The sequence below is a fragment of the Balaenoptera acutorostrata genome, chromosome 14, assembly GCF_949987535.1.
Source record: "Balaenoptera acutorostrata chromosome 14, mBalAcu1.1, whole genome shotgun sequence".
In the NCBI taxonomy this organism is placed as follows: Eukaryota; Metazoa; Chordata; class Mammalia; order Artiodactyla; family Balaenopteridae; genus Balaenoptera; species Balaenoptera acutorostrata.
The window spans coordinates 43,347,797-43,367,879 of NC_080077.1; the positions used below are offsets into that span (position 1 = coordinate 43,347,797).

Sequence of the window (20,083 nt, forward strand, 5' to 3'; positions counted from 1 at the left end):
TGTCTAGTTAGACCTTCACTCTCACTCCCCCTTCTTTGCCCTATAGTACTGTATGCTTATAACTGATGTTCCAGTCGATGCTCTTTGGCCATTGCTAAATCCTCAAGGTATTCTGTGAATCATCTGGAAAAATAACATTATTTTTAATTTTAATATTGTGTTTTATTTTAATTATTTAAAAATTTAAAATTCATACATGAGTGTAGAATATATATTTATCACACAGACTGTAAATGCTCTAGGAATGATAAATATCCAGCTTTGTAAATGATACGACACAAATAAAGGTACCTTTCTATTCTTTGCTAACATGCAGCTTTTAGAAGTTTGTTCATTTATTCACTTAATAAATATTTATTGAGTACTTTGTTTCAAAAACTGCAGAACTGCAGAGATCAACATGGAGAGGATTACATCAAAATCTCAGCAGGGAAGGAACTCTGGTATAGAAAAATATTCTAAAATTACCATTGAGTGATTTGCTTTTAGCCATGGTATTTTGAGATTTCAAATAATGCTAAATAAGAGTGTGAGATTTTTATATTTAACAAGTTGGAACACTCACATTAGCGGCACCACCTTTTAGCTGTGGTAATTTGTTCATGGGGAGTCAGATTCCAGGGTGGGAGGAAGTAGATCTGTGACATAAGGATAGAAGTGCCTGCAGAACTACCAAATTGTAACATAAGCCACATCAGCAGATCACCAATTTCTTTCTTGGTTTTCTTTGCTGAGACCTGGAGGCCATGTATAAATAGCTGCTGCTGGCACAGAAAGGAGAGTTGTTCTTGAAGTATACAGCATTTGTCGTGTAGGGCATAACCTAGATGTGGTCCCAGAGTTGAGTAATTAAGGAAGAAGCAAGAGGAGTATAGGACTGGGAGTATAGGACCCTGAGGCTAGAAAAGAACTTAATTTTTGCTTAGACTTGGCTCTGTAACCTTCCACAGGACAGTCTTCCTCTCCCGAATCACATGGTGCCTGAGAGGCAGGCTCACATTGCAGTTCTTTTATTTTTCTACATCTGAGCTCTTAAGTGTAGCTTCTAATAGTCTATTTGGGGCTAATTTTCAAGCATATTTATATATTTTACTAAAAAAAGGTACAGATAGAGTTAAATATTTTTTCTTTGATAATTTCCAACTGCTAATTTGTATCAGAGATAATTTTCTTATCTAATTAACCTCATTTATTTCAAGTAGGAGGGACTGATAAAAATGGACTTCAATTTAATCATATCTTCATTAGTTAGTTGTTTTTACTAAGAAATAATAGGACTGTTGAATAGTATAAATTTTGAGGTCATCCTGTGAGTATGTGTCAGAAAGGAAGAAAAATAAGAAAAGTTAACATTTGGTGCCTTGTCCTTATTTTATGAAGAAACGAAGGCCTTGTAATGTAAGGACTTGTTTAGTCATTTATTCATGTAACCAATATTTATCGTCTGCTGTGTGTCAGGTCCTGTGCTAGTGGTTAGAATTAAACAGACATTTTCTTTGTTCATTGTATACATAAAATCTAGTGGAGAAGACAATACAGGAAATAATTATCATAAAATATGAGCAGTATGATAGGCAAAGTACACAGGGTAGGAGGACATTCCTAGATCCACTGGATTTGGGGAAGGACCCCTGGCAGAAGTGATGTTTAAGCTGAGGACCAGAAAGGTGAGTAAGAACTGACAGGGCAAAACAAGGCAGGAGAGTAGTCTAGGCTGAGAGGACAGCATGGTCAAAACTGGGAGGTGAGAGAACATTCTGAGGATGAATCAAGAGGAGAGCAAAACGGGATGCCAGGGGACCACTGGCATTGCAGGTGGGAGCCAATGATGACTTGTTCATAAAAAGAGACAGTAGGAAAGGAGAAAATTAGATGATTCAGGAGATAATTAGGCAATGAAAATCATACATTCTTTTATACAACTTTATTGAGATATAATTTATATACCATATAATTTACCCATTTAAAATGTACAACTCAGTGGCTTTTAGTATTATATTCACAGAGTTGTATATATATCACCCGAATGAATTTTAGGGCATTTTCATTACCCCAAAGAGAAACCCCACTCCCCTTAGCCATCCTCCAACAACCCTATGCCCCCTACCATAGGCAACCACTAATTTTGGAAGATATCATAAAAATTTCCCAAGGCTCTGTTTTCTTTGCTTGTGTACTTTATTACAGTGATTAGGTTTCGTTAGTTTACTTTGCTAAATGGTTTCTTTAAAACACCTCATCTTAATGTAAAATATCCTCTTGTTCTTACTCTTGTTTTTTTTTCTTTTTTACAGAAAATTTCAAACATATACTAAAGTAAAAAGAAGGCAAAATGGTAAAACCCACATGTACACAACACCAAACTTATACAATTGTAAATTTATAACACATGGCAATCTTTTTTTTTTTTTTTTCTTTTATTGGCATGATTGACAAGCAAGAAAATTCCAGGGACTGGGAAGCTTAGAACCAATTGAACTGGAAGAAAACAAACATTATTTATTTCAGTGTATAGAGTTTGTGGACAAAAAAAAAAAGGGTTCTTCTTAATTATTATGCTCCTAGAGTATCCACACTTTGGGTTTTTTGTTTTTTTTTTATTAGGCATCAATTTTATACACATCAGTGTATACATGTCAATCCCAATCGCCCAATTCAGCACACCACCATCCCCACCCCACCGCAGTTTTCCCCCCTTGGTGTCCATATGTCCATTCTCTACATCTGTGTCTCAACTTCTGCCCTGCAAACCGGCTCATCTGTACCATTTTTCTAGGTTCCACATATACACATGGCAATCTTATTTCAGACATTCTGTGCTCACCCCCCTCCTCCCCAAAAGAAGTCTGTTAGCTGTCACTCCCCATCTTCCCTCCCATCCCTAAGCAACCACTAATCTGTATAAATTTCTTTTTTCTGGACATTTCATATAAATGGAATCATCTAATATATCGTCCTTTGTGACTGACTTTCACTTAGCGTAATGTTTTCAAGACTCATCATGTTGTAGCATGTATCAGTACTTCATTTCTTTTTATTACCATAATAAAAGATAATATTCCATTGTACCACTTTTCATTTATCCATTGATCACTTGATGGACATTGCATTATTCTGACTTTTTGGCTGTTAAGAATAATGCTTCTGTGAATATGTTTCCATTTCTTTTGGGTGTATACCTAGGAGTGGAATTGCTGGATCATACGGTAACTCTGTTTAACCTTTTGAGGAACGGCCACACCATTTTACATTCCCATCAGCATTGTATGAGGGTTCCAATTTCTCCACATCCTTGCGGACACTTGACACTTACTATCTGTCATTCGGATGATAGCCATCCTAATGGATGTGAAGTGGTGTCTCATTGTGGTTTTGATTTGCATTTCCCTAAAAATGACAAACAAAAATGTCCTTTTCGTATGCTTTAATAGGACCATCTGTATATCTTCTCTGGAGAAACGACTATTCAAATTCCACATCCATTTTTAAATTGGATTATTTGTGTTTTTATTATTGAGTTGTGTTTCTTATATAATCTAGATGAAAGTCTCTGTCAGATGTGTAATTGCAAAAATTTTCTCCCTTTCTTTGGGCTGTCCTTTTACTCTCTTGATGGTATCATTTGCAGCAAAAATTTTTAAAATTTTATTGAAGTCCAGTTTATTTTCTTTTGTTGCTTGGGCTTTTGGTGTTGCATCTAAGAAATCACTTCCTGACTTAAGATCATGAAGATTTACACCTATGGTTTCTTCTAAGAGTTTTATAGTTTTAGCTGTTACATTTAGGCCTATGATTCATTTTGAGTTAATACTTGTTGAAGGTATAAGGTAGGGGTACAGCTTTGTATTCTTTTGCTTATGGCTATATAGTTGTGAGCTCTACCTATTCTTTTAGTTGTTAATGTAGAGATTATAATGTGCATCCCTAACTTGACTGTAATGGTAGTATGCTGCTCCACCCCTGTTGTATTTGTCATAGTTGATATTTTGGTTTTATCTCTCCCCCTCTCTTTTTTTAACCCAGAAGTTAGATAGTGTTATGCAATTATTGGTGTTTTTAGATTTAATCACAGCTTTGCTGTTTTTTAAAAAAAACCTCATTCCTTTTTACAACTCATGACTCATTTTTCTTCTTTAGTGAAAGAAACTTAAGGAATGTTAGTAGTTCTTTTAATGAGTCGGTTGATGATAAGCTCTGTTTCTGTTTAGCAGAAAATATATTTTGCCTTCATCTTGAAAGATAGCTTAGCGTTCCAAACAATTCTTGGGTGCCACTTATTCGCTCTTAACCCTTTGGAGATATTATTTCACTGTGCTCTGGATTCCATTATTGCTGTTGAGAAGTTGGCTAACATTCTGAGAGTTCTTTTATGAATAGTCTGCCTTTTCTCTCTGGCTCACTTCTTTTTTTTTTAAATTTTATTTTAATTTAATTTAATTTTTTTGGCTGTGTTGGGTCTTCGTTTCTGTGCGAGGGCTTTCTCCAGTTGTGGCAAGCGGGGGCCACTCTTCATCGCGGTGCGCGGGCCTCTCACTGTCGCGGCCTCTCTTGTTGTGGAGCACAGGCTCCAGACGTGCAGGCTCAGTAGTTGTGGCTCACGGGCCTAGTTGCTCCGCGGCATGTGGGATCTTCCCAGACCAGGGCTCGAACCCATGTCCCCTGCATTGGCAGGCAGATTCTCAACCACTGCGCCACCAGGGAAGCCCCCGGCTCACTTCTTATTGTCTGGTGTTTTGTAGTTTCCTTGTCCTGCCGCTGTGTGTGTGTAATGGTGAAGTTGTAAACCCCGAGAAGGGCTATGTTCATATTTTATTGCAAATAATATATTTGCATTGTCTTTTCTACTTAGCACAGTGCCTTGTACATAATACGTTGTTAGAAGAGTGTTTGGTTGAACTACTACTGAATTTCTTTATATAGGTCTCTTTTCCTACCAGAGTGTAGTTTAGAATATTTTTAAAATATTTACCTAAAAATATAGGGAATACTTAGAAACGTTCATTTGTTTAAAAAAAGAGTTAAATGTGGCTTAAAAACTTTTTTTCTCATACGATACATGATCATGATATTAGCAGGAAGGGGAAAAAGTCACGGTGTTCTATAAAACTTAATTATTGCCTTTGGGATAGACTTAATATTTTTATTTAAAATATAAAATATTTATATTTTATATTGACTGAAAATATATTAAGCTGTTACATTTTAAATCAGAATATTTTGATATAGGGTTATAGTTTCCTGATTATTTTTTTCTTTGTTAAGACTCATGATTTATTGTTATAATATGTATCTGGAAGGTGTGGTTTTTTTAAAAATTTAATTCCTTTATACTATAAGAAAGAGCAGAGAGAGACTGTCTCTATATACAAGAGAAGATAGAATCAATCTCGCATCTATTGCCAGATAAGAATAATATGACAGTGAAACAGAAGGTTGGGATTTTGTTCAGAATTAGGACTTTGTTATCTTAAATATAATTCACTTGCATTATCAGATTACAGCAATGTCCTCTTATATTTTTCCCCTATAAGCTGAAATCTGTCTGAAACCATTAGCTCTTCTGTGCTCTCTATAAACCCTGTCCTCTGGTTTGTTTGTTTGTTTTTTAATTTTTAAATTTTAAAAATAAATTTATTTATTTATTTTGGCCGCATTGGGTCTTCATCGCTGTGCGTGGGCTTTCTCTAGTTGCGGCGAGCGGGGGCTACTGTTCGTTGCAGTGCATGGGCTTCTCATTGTGGTGGCTTCTCTTGTTGCGGAGCACAGGCTCTAGGCGTTCAGGCTTCAGTAGTTGTGGCTCGCGGGCTCTAGAGCGCAGGCTCAGTAGTTGTGGCGCACGGGTTTAGTTGCTCTGCGGCATGTGGGATCTTCCTGGACTAGGGCTCAAACCCGTGTCCCCTGCATTGGCAGGCAGATTCTTAACTACTGTGCCACCAGGGAAGTTCCATGTCCTCTGGTTTTTAAAAGGACGGCCTTCTGCCGGTTTTACATTTCACTTGTTCTAACTTAGATATGGGCTGGATGCCATGATAATAACTTGCATTTGGGATTTGTGGCTACAATTAGGTAGTATAATAAAGCACATTAGGAATCACATTGCATCTACCTGTAATTGATTGTGTTTTGTTAGGCAAAATAAATTATTTTTTGATTCATCTCTTAGATAGAATGGTCTTTTTTTTCAGATACTTCAACTGTCAAATATGTAATACTTTGTTCATTAATTCATGGTGTATATATGCATGAGTATGTATGTGCATATGTATGTGGGTAGACTGAACTTTAATCCTTAGTTTTCACAGTAATGAATTCTGAATGTCACAGTAAATCAGTTTTTACAGTGAAACTCAGATACTGGTGATGGTTGAACTTAAGATATTTAAACTTGAAGGCTTCAGAACTGGAATCAGTCCTAGGTGGAATGACGTGGTGAATAGAACAGCAGAATCACTTATTAAAAAGTGTTGTTTCATGGACCCTCTCTACTCTAACTGAATGAGAATCTCTCAGAGTAGGGCTCCAGATACCAGGTAAGTTTGTTGTATTTTAAAGTTTGAGAACTTCAGGTATAAGTGACTTTTGGAGTAAATTCTATTCTCAATGTAATGTTCTATGAACAGCATATATTATCAGTAGCTTTCAGATTTGTAGGAGTAAATACTAGTCTGATGTGGAATTGGTTTTTATCACCAATTGTTGATTTTCTCTGCAGTTGGGAAATATTAAGCTACCAAGGTAGACAGGAAGTTAGCACGTTATCAGATAAAAGTAGCACCCAGGACTAGTGATCTCTGGTCTCAGAAGTTTCAGCTGTGACATGGAAAGTGAGACAGTCACCTGATACATAATTCATACTTTAGTAACAGTGTTCTTTGAGATATTTCAAACTCTCTGAGGTCACAAAATAAAACACCTTTGCAGAAGTTTGGCCAAATGGTAATTAAAATAAGACGTTGTGTAAAGTAAAATGTGAAAGCATCTTTCTCCTTTTCTCCTCTTTCTACCTTTGTTTATTAAATTTGGGGTATATTCCTCTAGATCATTTCTCTGCCCGTGAATATATATGTATTTACATATACATATGCACATGTATACATATATTTCCTTATATGTTTGCATATTTTAAATATTGATGTATACAGACAGATTGCCCCTCTTCTTCCAAAGGCAATAACGGTTTATGTTCTTACCATCGTAGGATCTTAGCAGCCTTTAATAATTTTATGAATATGATAAGGAATGTACTTCTACTATTTAGTGCGTTGAAACATCTTTTTTTGAAAAACAAACTTTTTAAAAAAATTTATTTTATTGAAGTATAGTTGATTTACAATATTGTGTTAATTTCTGCTCTACAGCAAAATGATTCAGTTATACATTTATACATTCTTTTTCATATTCTTTTCCATTACAGTTTATCACAGGATATTGAATATAGTTTCCTGTGCTGTATAGTAGGACCTTGTTTATCCATTCTATATATACTAGTTTGCATCTGCTAATCCCCAACTCCCAATCCATCCCCCTCCCACCCCCTACTCCCCACCCCCCTTGGCAATCACAGTCTGCAAGTCTGTTTCTGTTTTGTAGATAAGTTCATTTGTATCATATTTTAGATTCCACATACAAGTGATATCATATGATATTCATCTTTCTCTTTCTGACTTAGTTCGCTTAATATGATAATCTATAGGTCCATCCATGTTGCTGCAAGTGGCATGATTTCATTATTTCTTATGGCTGAGTAGTATTTCATTGTACATATGTACCACATCTTCTTTATCTATTCATCTGTCAACGGACACCTAGGCTGCCTCCATTAAACATGTATTCTTTATTTGCTTTTGCTTTGTTTTGTTTTGTGGTTTGCTTATTGATTTCTTTTGCCTATTTTAAAATTAGGTTGTTAGGTTTTTGTTTTTGGGTTTTTTTTTTTTTGGAGTTCTTTGTACAGTATGGATATTTAGCCTTTTGCCTGTTATACTGAACATATCACTTATTTTAGCTATTTCTTTTTTTTTAACATCTTTATTGGAATATAATTGCTTTACAATGGTATGTTAGTTTCTGCTTTATAAAAAAGTGAATCAGCTGTGTGTGTACATATATCCCCATATCCCCTCCCCCTTGCGTCTCCCTCCCACCCTCTCTATCCCACCCCTCTAGGCGGTCACAAAGTACCGAGCTGATCTCCCTGTGCACCGAGCTGATCTCCCTGTGCTATGCAGCTGCTTCCCACTAGCTCTCTATTTTACATTTGTTAGTGTATATATGTCCATACCACTCTGTCACTTCGTCCCAGCTTACCCTTCCCCCTCCCTGTGTCCTCAAGTCCATTCTCTACATCGCAATCTCTAGTCCTGTCCTGCCCCTAGGTTCTTCAGAACCTTTTTCTTTTTTTTTAGGTTCCATATATATGTGTTAGCATACAGTATTTGTTTTTCACTTTCTGACTTACTTCACTCTGTATGACAGTCTCTATGTCCATCCACCTCACTGCAAATAACCCAGTTTCGTTTCTTTTTATGGCTGAGTAATATTCCATTGTATATATGTGCCACACCTTCTTTATCCATTCATCTGTCGATGGACACTTAGGTGGCTTCCATGTCCTGGCTATTGTAAATAGAGCTGCAGTGAACATTGTGGTACATGAATCTTTTTGAATTATGGTTTTCTCAGGGTATATGCCCAGGAGTGGGATTGCTGGGTCATATAGTAGTTCTATTTTTAGTTTTTTAAGGAACTCCATACTGTTCTCCATAGTGGCTGTATCAATTTACATTTCCACCAACAGTGCAAGAGGGTTCCCTTTTCTCCACACCCTTTCCAGCATTTGTTGTTTGTAGATTTTTTTGATGATGGCCATTCTGACTGGTGTGAGGTGATACCTCATTGTAGTTTTGATTTGCATTTCTCTAATGATTAATGATGTTGAGCATCCTTTCCTGTGTTTGTTGGCAATCTGTATATCTTCTTTGGAGAAATGTCGATTTAGGTCTTCTGCCCATTTTTGGATTGGGTTGGTTTTTTTTTTGATATGGAGCTGCATGAGCTCCTTGTATATTTTGGAGATTAATCCTTTGTCAGTAGCTTCGTTTGCAAATATTTTCTCCCATTCTGAGGGTTGTCTTTTCATCTTATTTATGTTTTCCTTTGCTATGCCAAAGCTTTTAAGTTTCATTAGGTCCCATTTGTTTATTTTTGTTTTTATTTCCATTTCTCTGGGAGGTGGGTCAAAAAGGATCTTGCTGTGATTTATGTCATAGCGTGTTTTGCGTATATTTTCCTCTAAGAGTTTTATAGTGTCTGGCCTTACATTTATGTTTTTAATCCATTTTGAGTTTATTTTTGTGTATGATGTTAGGGAGTGTTCTAATTTCATTCTTTTACATGTAGCTGTCCAGTTTTCCCAGCACCACTTATTGAAGAGGCTGTCTTTTCCTCATTGCATATTCTTGCCTCCTTTATCAAAGATAAGGTGACCATGTGTGCATGGGTTTATCTCTGGGCTTTCTGTCCTGTTCCGTTGATCAGTACTTCTCTTTTTGTGCCAGTACCATACTGTCTTGATGACTGTAGCTTTGTAGTATAGTCTGAAGTCAGGGAGCCTGATTCCTCCAGCTCCATTTTTCTTTCTCAAGATTGCTTTGGCTGTTCGGGGTCTTTTGTGTTTCCATGCAGATTGTGAAATTTTTTGTTCTAGTTCTGTGAAAAATGCCATTGGTAGTTTGATAGGGATTGCACTGAATCTGTAGATTGCTTTGGGTAGTATAGTCATTTTCACAATGTTGATTCTTCCAATCCAAGAACATGGTATATCTCTCCATCTATTTGTATCCTCTTTAATTTCTTTCATCAGTGTCTTGTAGTTTTCTGCATACAGGTCTTTTGTCTCCTTAGGTTGGTTTATTCCTAGGTATTTTATTCTTTTTGTTGCAGTGGTAAATGGGAGTGTTTCCTTAATTTCCCTTTCAGATTTTTCATCATTAGTGTATAGGAATGCAAGAGATTTCTGTGCATTAATTTTGTATCCTGCTCCTTTACCAAATTCATTGATTACCTCTAGTAGTTTTCTGGTAGCATCTTTGGGATTCACTATGTATAGTATCATGCCATCTGCAAACAGTGACAGTTTTCCTTCTTTTCTGATTTGGATTATTTTTATTTCTTTTTCTTCTGTGATTGCTGTGGCTAAAACTTTGAAAACTATGTTGAAGAATAGTGGTGAGAGTGGACAACCTTGTCTTGTTCCTGGTCTTAGTGGAAATGATTTCAGTTTCTCACCATTGAGAAAGATGCTGGCTGTGGGTTTGTCATATATGGCCTTTATCATGTTGAGGTAAGATCGCTCTGTGCCTAATTTCTGGAGGGTTTTTATCATAAGTGGGTGTTGAATTTTGTCCAAAGCTTTTTCTGCATCTATTGAGATGATCATATGGTTTTTCTTCTTCAGTTTGTTAATATGGTGTATCACATTGATTGATTTGCATATATTGAAGAATCCTTGTAGTCTTGGGATAAACCCCACTTGATCATGGGGTATGATCCTTTTAATGTGCTGTTGGATTCTGTTTGCTAGTATTTTGTTGAGGACTTTTGCATCTATGTTCATCAGTGATATTGGCCTGTAGTTTTCTTTTTTTGTGACATCTTTGTCTGGTTTTGGTATCATGATGATGGTGGCCTCGTAGTATGAGTTTGGCAGTGCTCCTCCCTCTGCTATATTTTGGAAGAGTTTGAGAAGGATAGGTGTTAGCTCTTCTCTAAAAGTTTGATAGAATTCATCTGTCAATCCATCTGCTCCTGGGCTTTTGTTTGTTGCAAGATTTTTAATCACAGTTTCCATTTCAGTGCTTACGATTAGTCTGTTTATATTCTCTATTTCTTCCTGGTTCAGTCTTGGAAGGTTGTGCTTTTCTAAGAATTTGTCCATTTCTTCCAAGTTGTCCATTTTATTGGCATATAGTTGCTTGTAATAATCTCTCATGATCCTTTGTATTTCTGCAGTGTCAGTTGTTACTTCTCCTTTTTCATTTCTAGTTCTATTGATTTGAGTTTTCTCCCTTTTTTTCTTGATGAGTCTAGCTAATGGGTTATATTTATTTCTGATCTGGTCTTTACGATTTCTTTCCTTCTGCTAACTTTGGGGGTTTTTTTGGTTCTTCTTTCTCTAATTGCTTTAGGTGTAAAGTTAGGTTGTTTATTTGAGAGGTTTCTTGTTTCTTGAGGTAGGATTGTATTGCTATAAACTTCCCTCTTAGAACTGCTTTTGCTGCATCCCATAGGTTTTGGGTCATTGTGTTTTCGTTGTCATTTGTTTCTAGGTATTTTCTGATTTCCTCTTTGATTTCTTCAGTGATCTCTTGGTTATTTAGTAGTGTATTGTTTAGCCGCCATGTGTTTGTATTTTTTACAGAGTTTTTCCTGTAATTGATATCTAGTCTCATAGCATTGTGGTCAGAAAAGATACTTGATACGATTTCAATTTTCTTAAATTTACCAAGGCTTGATTTGGGACCCCCAATATGATCTATCCTGGAGAATGTTCCACGAGCACTTGAGAAGAAAGTGTATTCTGTTGTTTTGGGATGGAATGTCCTATAAATATCAATTAAGTCCATTTTGTCTAATGTGTCATTTACAGCTTGTGTTTCCTTATTTATTTTCATTTTGGATGATCTGTCCATTGGTGAAAGTGGGGTGTTAAAGTCCCCTACTATGATTGTGTTACTGTTGATTTCCCCTTTTATAGCTGTTAGCAGTTGCCTTATGTATTGAGGTGCTCCTATGTTGGGTGCATAAATATTTACAATTGTTATATCTTCTTCTCAGATTGATCCCTTGATCATTATGTAGTGTCCTTCTTTGTCTCTTGTAATAGTCTTTATTTTGAAGTCTATTTTGTTTAATATGAGAATTGCCACTCCAGCTTTCTTTTGATTTCTATTTGCATAGAATATCTTTTTCCATCCCCTCACTTTCAGTCTGTATGTGTCCCTAGGTCTGAAGTGGGTCTCTTGTAGGTAGCATATATATGGGTCTTGTTTTTATGCCCATTCAGCCAGTCTATGTCTTTTGGTTGGAGCATTTAATCCATTTACATTTAAGGTAGTTATCGATATGTATGTTCCTATTACCATTTTCTTAATTGTTTTGGGTTTGTTATCGTAGGTCTTTTCCTTCTCTTGTGTTTCCTGCCTAGAAAAGTTCCTTTAGCATTTGTTGTAAAGCTGGTTTGGTGGTGCTGAATTGTCTTAGCTTTTGCTTGTCTGTAAAGCTTTTAATTTCTCCATTGAATCTGAATGAGATCCTTGCTGGGTAGAGTAATCTTGATTGTAGGTTTTTCCCTTTCATCACTTTAAATATGTCCTGCCACTCCCTTCTGGCTTGCAGAGTTTCTCCTGAAAGATCAGCTGTTAACCTTATGGGGATTCCCTTGTATGTTATTTGTTGCTTTTCCCTTGCTGCTTTTAATATTTTTTCTTTGTATTTAATTTTTGATAGTTTGATTAATATGTGTCTTGGTGTGTTTCTCCTTGGATTTATCCTGTATGGGACTCTCTGCGCTTACTGGACTTGATGGATATTTCCTTTCCCATGTTTGGGAAGTTTTCAACTATAATCTCTTCAAATATTATCTCAGTCCCTTTCTTTTTCTCTTCTTCTTCTGGGACCCCTATAATTCGAATGTTGGTGTGTTTAATGTTGTCCCAGAGGTCTCTGAGACTGTCCTCAATTCTTTTCATTCTTTTTTTTTTATTCTGCTCTGCGGTAGTTATTGCCACTATTTTATCTTCCAGGTCACTTATCTCTTATTCTGCCTCAGTTATTCTGCTGTTGATTCTCTCTAGAGAATTTTTAATTTCACTTATTGTGTTGTTCATCATTGTTTGTTTGCTCTTTAGTTCTTCTAGGTCCTTGATAAACGTTTCTTGTATTTTCTCCATTCTATTTCCAAGATTTTGGATCATCTTTACTGTCATTACTCTGGATTCTTTTTCAGGTAGACTGCCTATGTCCTCTTCATTTGTTTGGTCTGGTGGATTTTTGCCTTGCTTCTTCATCTGCTGTGTGTTTCTCTGTCTTCTCCTTTTGCTTAACTTACTGTGTTTGGGTCTCCTTTCACAGGCTGCAGTTTTGTAGTTCCCATTGTTTTTGGTGTCTGCCTCCAGTGGGTAAGGTTGGTTCAGTGGATTGTGTAGGCTTCCTGGTGGAGTGGACTGGTGCCTTTGTTCTGGTGGATGACGCTGGATCTTGTCTCTTTTTGGTGGGCAGGACCACGTTCAGTGGTGTGTTTTGGGGTGTCGGTGAACTTATTATGATTTTAGGCGGTGGTCTCTTGCCTCTTAGGCAGCTCCAGACCTCTTCCCAGACTCCCTCCCGGCTAGTTGTGGTGCACTAGCCCCCTTCAGGCTGTGTTCACGCAGCCAACCCCAGTCCTCTCCCTGGGATCTGACCTCTGAAGCCCAAGCCTGAGCTCCCAGCCCCCGCCCGCCCTGGCAGGTGAGAAGACAAGCCTCTCAGGCTGGTGAGTGCTGGTCGACACCGATCCTCTGTGCCGGAATCTCTCCGCTTTGCCCTCTGCACCCTTGTTGCTGTGCTCTCCTCTGTGGCTCTAAAGCTTCCCCCCCGCCATCCGCCCGTCTCTGCCAGTGAAGGGGCTTCCTAGTGTGTGGAAACTTTTCCTCCTTCACAGCTCCCCCTCAGAAGTGCAGGTCCTGTCCCTATTCTTTTGTCTCCATTTTTTCTTGTTTCTTTTGCCCTACCCAGGTATGTGGGGAGTTTCTTGCCTTTTGGGAAGTCTGAGGTCTTCTGCCAGCATTCAGTAGGTGTTCCGTAGGCGTCCTTACACACGTAGATGTATTTTTGATGTATTTGCGGGGAGGAAGGTGATCTCCATGTCTTACTCCTCCGCCATCTTGAAGGTCCCCCGTAGCTATTTCAATGGTGTAATAATAGCGAACATTTTGGTTTTGTGCCTGGAATTCTTCTGAGTCCTTTACATGTATTATTTCATTTAATCTTCACTGTTGTCCTCTTTACTTTATGGATGAGGTAACTGTGATGAAAGAAGGTTAAATAACTTGTTTGAGCATGTGACTACTAAGTGGTAGAGCCAGGATTTGAATCTAAATATGCTGATTTCAAAAATATTACACTTAGCCTTTACACTATCTTTACTTACAGCTTTTTAAAAATGTAAAAGTCTGAAAATTTTAAATTTGATATAAAACTCATTTTTTGTTTATTAAAGAATTGAAGATATTTTTAAGAGGCTATGATGATTTTAATACAAATATTCCTTTAGGAATATTAACACAAACACACATATATAGATGTAGATATAGTGCTGTAATATATTAATACAAGTATTCCATAGAATTTTGGGGTCATTTGTCCTATTTCTATTTAGAACTGACCTTCAGTAGCATATTCCTCTCTGTTTCCTTCTTCTACTGATTACCATAATAATCCATTAATCTTCCTGCTGCCAATCATTTTGCATTAATTTGTCCTCAGCAGTTACTGGAATAATCATCTTAAGTACAGTTTTGGTCATATCACTTGCTCCTTTGTTTGGAACCTTTTGGTATGTCACATTTCTTGCTGAATGAAGGGTAGGCTGTTTCTGTAGCAGGGCATTTGAAGATTTGCACAGCTCTGCTTTACATTTACCTTTCAAGAATTATCTTGAGTAGCTTTTCTTGATACTTACTGCATACTGCAGATAAATGGGATAATTTGTTTTTCTTTTTTTTAAAAAAATTTTATTTATTTATTTATGGCTGTGCTGGGTCTTCGTTTCTGTGCGAGGGCTTTCTCTAGTTGTGGCAAGCGGGGGCCACTCTTCATCGCGGTGCGCGGGCCTCTCACTATCGCGGCCTCTCTTGTTGTGGAGCACAGGCTCCAGACGCGCAAGCTCAGTAATTGTGGCTCATGGGCTTAGTTGCTCTGTGGCATGTGGGATCTTCCCAGACCAGGGCTCGAACCCGTGTCCCCTGCATTAGCAGGCAGATTCTCAACCACTGCACCACCAGGGAAGCCCCTGTTTTTCTTCTTTTGAGGCCATATTCTCCTGGCTTCATACTTGGATCAGTTAGTGTTCTGAATCAGTAGAAGAAGCTGACTGGATGATTGAGCAGATGAGGAATTTATTTAAGGGCATTTGGTTAACTCAGAATTTTTGAGGAGGGCTGGAGAGCCAGGCTTAAGGTTAAGCTTTCAGGTAATATGCCTCAGTCACCTCTGAGAACTGGCACTCTCCAGCCACACTGGAGGAAACCACCAGTGCTGCCCAACTGCTGCCACTTCTGGGACAGAACTTGGTTTGGCCACCTCTGCTGCTGTCATTGTTGGGGGCTAATGCCTCTGCTGTTGCCAAACGTGGTAGCTCCACACTGAGCCTGTTTTCTCATGTGATTCACTTCCAAACTGAAATCTTGTGCGGGTCCTTCTGAATGTCTGTATCATAGTTGCAGGGTATGTTGGGAATTTAAGGTCTAAAATTTATTTTGGGAGGTTGGGCTTATAATGTGGGAATTTTCTTGAGTATGAAAAGGTTCTGCAGAAGCTGATGGGAAACTGTTATATGGTAAATGTCTACTATATTACTTTTTCTTGTATTCTTTCATCTATAATGTTTTTCCGCTTTTATCTCCAGGTGAATAAATTCTGTGCAAAGACCTATTGGAATTCCATTTTTGAATTAGTTTGCCTGGGTCTTTCTCATCTGAATTTTCTTATGACTTTCTCAACATTTCTTTTTCCATTACTTTATTTCTTTAAAACAATATCAAAGCTCACAACTAATATTTTTTAATATATTCTGTTATGAGTAAAACAATATGGAAAGATACAGAAAAAACTGTAAAAGTTGCCTTTCACCACCCACCTCCTCTCCCCCTACATTTCAAATCGCTATCCCCTTTCTCTAGGTATCATGTGATAAAAATGATAATCTTTGATTTTAATTTCATATATTTGATGATAATTTGGCACTTGATAGTAAGTCCATTGAGTATAGAGGCCCTTATTTATCCTTTGGGCTTCCGTAGAGCCTACTACAGCTGTTCCTATGTGTAGGATAGTATTATGTGAAGGCCTGACCTACAGCAGTAACTATGTAATCATTTTGGCAGTAAAAATGTACAATGTGGGGATTTAGTAAATGTGCAGAGAAAGATAGGAATCAAAGTAGACTCCAAGTGTTCTAGCTTGGGAAATATATTATTGATGATGCCATTAAGGGAGATTGGGAGTGTAGGAACTACTCTGTATCTGCAAATATATTGGTAGAACACTTTCGGATTATTTTCCATTATTGCAGGAGCACCTTTACCCATATTCTAATTTGAATTGTAGTTTGAGAGGTGCTAAAATGTTCATATTGGGCCTATATTTCCACAGTTGAGGAAAGACACTAAGAGATACGATTTTTTAATAAAGTTGTGTCTGAGGCTTCAGTGATAGATCATGAATAAGACCTTTCAATGGGGAGATGGATTTTTCTTTTAAGGCACAATACTTAGATTAAATATCATGAATATAAACCTGTTTTCCAGTCATTTTTCATCTGTAAGTAGATGGCAGATGAGCATATATTTTGTTATGTATCCATTTTTAGAAAATGATATTTGAAAGTATGTTTGATTTGTTTCAGATAAACTTAAAGGAATAATAATAATAATAGTAACAGTAATAAGCCCCTCATTTTGATAAAAGTGCCTCTGAAAAACTTGTGCTGGGAAACCATGTTCAGATTTTTGTTTTGGCATTTTACATTTTGCCTCTTTTTTTTTTTTTTTTTTTCTGTTAATTACAACTAATTTGGCATTCTTTTTTCTTTCCAGATCATTCAACTTCAAGTGGCACATTATCTTTTAAGCCTAGTCGATCATTGGTTACTCTTCCTACTGCCCATGTCATGCCATCTAACTCCAGCGCTTCAGTTTCCAAACATAGGGAATCATTGACATCAGATGGCTCAAAATGGAGTATAAGCCTTATGCAAACATTGGAAAACCACAGTAGGGGGGAGCAGGACTCTTCACTAGACATGAAGGACTTCCGGCCTCTCCGGAAATGGTCATCTTTATCCAAACTCACTGTCCCAGGTAACTGCAGCCAGGGTGGCATTGTGCACACAGAACAGTCAAGGAGAGGTTTAGAAAAGACAGGGAGAGACAAGGCTTTAACATCACAACTAAGGACAATTGGACCTAGCTGTTTACATGACAGTATGGAGATGCTTAAGCTAGAGGACAAGGAAATAAATAAAACACGACCATCAACTCTGGACAACAAATATAAATTTGAGAGCTGCAGCAAAGAGGACTTTAGAGCTTCTTCCTCCATTCCTAGGAGACAGGCCTTAGACATGACATATAGTGCCTTACCTGAAAGCAAGCCCATTATGACAAGCTCAGAGGCTTTTGAACCGCCGAAATATTTAATGCTTGGTCAACAAGCAGTAGGTGGAGTTCCCATTCAGCCTTCTGTGAGGACGCAGATGTGGCTTACTGAGCAGTTGCGGACAAACCCTTTGGAAGGTAGAACTACAGAGGACTCTCACAGTTTAGCTCCTTGGCAGCAGCAGCAAATTGAAGGGTTTCGACAAGAAAGTGAAACACCAATGCAGGTAAGGCTCAAAGTCTAGTGTTTGCTTCCCTCCAGTGGATGTTATGAGTACAAGCGCACTTGAAGTAAGCATATGACAGTGTGTCCATAGGCACAGATTGTTTTGCTTTTCCTTTCCCCTGCAGGATAATAAGCATTAATGTTATAAACTGTAAAAGTATTGCATTGGTAAACAAAGCTTAAAAAATATTTGAGACTGATTAACACGGAAAACTTGAAACCTGTACCTGCCTTGGCCTTTATTTTCCTTCTCATTTGTTAAATGGACATAAACATAAACAAAGCAAAAAATACTCAATTCTGTTTCAATACTTGAAACAGAAACAGAGGAGCTGGCATGGTATACTAGAAAGAACATTAACTTGCGTGTATGAAGGCTTGGATTTTGTTTGATCAGATTCAGAGTCTGGATGATTCTCTACCTGTCACTTAATACTTAGTATCTCTGGGCCTGAGTTTTTCTTTCTTTCCTTTTTTTCTTTTTTTCCTAAATTGAGATATAATTGACATATAACATATTAGCTTCAGGTATATAACATAATGATTCAATATATGTATATATTGTAAAATGATCACCACAGTAACTCTAGTTAACATCCAACACCATACGTAGTTACAAAATTTTTTTCCTTGTAATAAGAACTTTTAAGATCTACTCTTAGCAACTTTCAGATATACAATACAGCATTATTCTCTATAATCACTATGCTGTACATTGTATCCCTGTGACTTTTTTATTTTATAACAAAGTTTGTGCCTTTTGATCTCCTTCATCCATTTACCCACCCTCCAGCCCGAGCCTCTGGCAGCCACCAATCTGTTCTCTGTATATATGATTGTGATTTTTTGTTTGCTTGTTTTAAAAACATAATTGTCTTTCTCTGTCTTGACTTATTTCACTTAGCATAATGCTTTCAGGGTCCATCCATGTTGTCACAAATGGCAAGATTTCCTTTTCATGGATGAATAACATTCCATTGTTTATTGTAATATTCCATACACACACACACACACACACACACACATGGCACATTTTCTGTATTCATTCATCTACTGATGGATAATTAGGTTGCTTCCATGTCTTGGCTATTGTCAGTAAAGCTGAAATGAACATAAGGGTGCATATATATCTTTTCGAGTTTGTGTTTTCATTTTCTTCAGATGAATACCTAGAAGTGGAATTGCTGGATCATATGGTAGTTCTCTTTTTAATTTTTGAGGAACCTCCATACTGTTTTCCATAGTGGCTGCACCAGTTTACATTCCCACCAACATGTACAGGTTTCTTTTTTCTCTACATTCTTGTCAGCACTTGGTATTTCTTGTCTTTTTGATAATTGCCATTCTGATAGGTGTGAGGTGATATCTCATTGTGATTTTGATTTGAATTTCCCTGATGATTAGTGATGTTGAGCACCTTTTCATGTACCTGTTTGCCATATATATGTTTCTTCTCGGTTTCTACATCTATAAAATGAGAAGGTGTAACTAAAGTCATTTATAAAACTTTGGTAGTGGTTGGTATGTATTTAGGTTTATAAAATAGATGTGCTTTTTTTTTAAATTGGATGTCAGGATTTATTAATCATTTTAAGGAAAGCACTTTGCGATAATATTACATAAAAGAAAAATGGTGTGTACCCCCTAATGTAACATGTAAATGTTTAAATTTCTTGATCTGGAAATGTTTTCTATTCCATGGTAATTTTCTACAGCTCATTTTAACTGGGAAACCAATTATTTGTAGAATTTTTCATAAATTCTATCATCCAATTTTTTTTCTATTGCCAGAATTTTCTGAAACAAAGTAATTCCATCGAAAATTGTAAAATTTCCCTAGAGCAAAAACTTAAAATTACTAATCGTTACAATTACTAATAAAAAAATAACAAAGATTAAAGGAATATATTCTATGAAAGGATAAGGAAATCACTTATCTAGGAACCTCACAAACCTGAGTGCAGCTCCAAAACATACGCATAACCTAATGTGCTACATTCACAAGAGAACCCTTAACACATCGTATGTGCCTTCTTTACTCTTGTTTTGAACATAGTTCTTATCATCTTGATTATATATATTTAAATTGCATAACCAAACAGAAGTATCTTTATGATGTGTGAATTACAAATCAGAAAAGAACAATTTAACCAGATTTATTTGTGATTTATCTATTCAAGCAGTTGAAAGATAGGAGACCTAATTTATCAAATACTACCATATTTTAGTTCTCAGGTGCTTGTGATTATAGGAGAGCAGGGTTCAAGTAGTTGCTTCTGCAGCTGGTGTCTACACAGAAGTGGAGCGGCCTGGGGTGGTGAGGGTAGGGGCTGAATGTTCTGCTCCAACCTGCAGAACAGTAGGTGCAATAGGGAGGTAACTGCGAGAGTTGAGTGAATTTAAAGGAATAAGTACTAATTCATTCCTTCTTCCATTCTGGTGG

At 37.0% G+C, this 20,083-nt stretch overlaps 1 protein-coding gene across 6 annotated transcripts in view; it reads left to right on the forward strand.

The window, feature by feature from the left end:
* CEP85L (centrosomal protein 85 like) overlaps nucleotides 1–20,083 on the forward strand; it is a 210,954-nt gene that overhangs the window by 90,567 nt on the left and 100,304 nt on the right. For all 6 annotated transcript variants that reach the window (XM_007190766.2, XM_057527706.1, XM_057527707.1 and 3 more), the window contains one exon: nucleotides 16,854–17,641. In XM_007190766.2, the coding sequence (XP_007190828.1) occupies nucleotides 16,854–17,641 (788 nt within the window). The remainder of the gene's footprint in view (nucleotides 1–16,853; nucleotides 17,642–20,083) is intronic.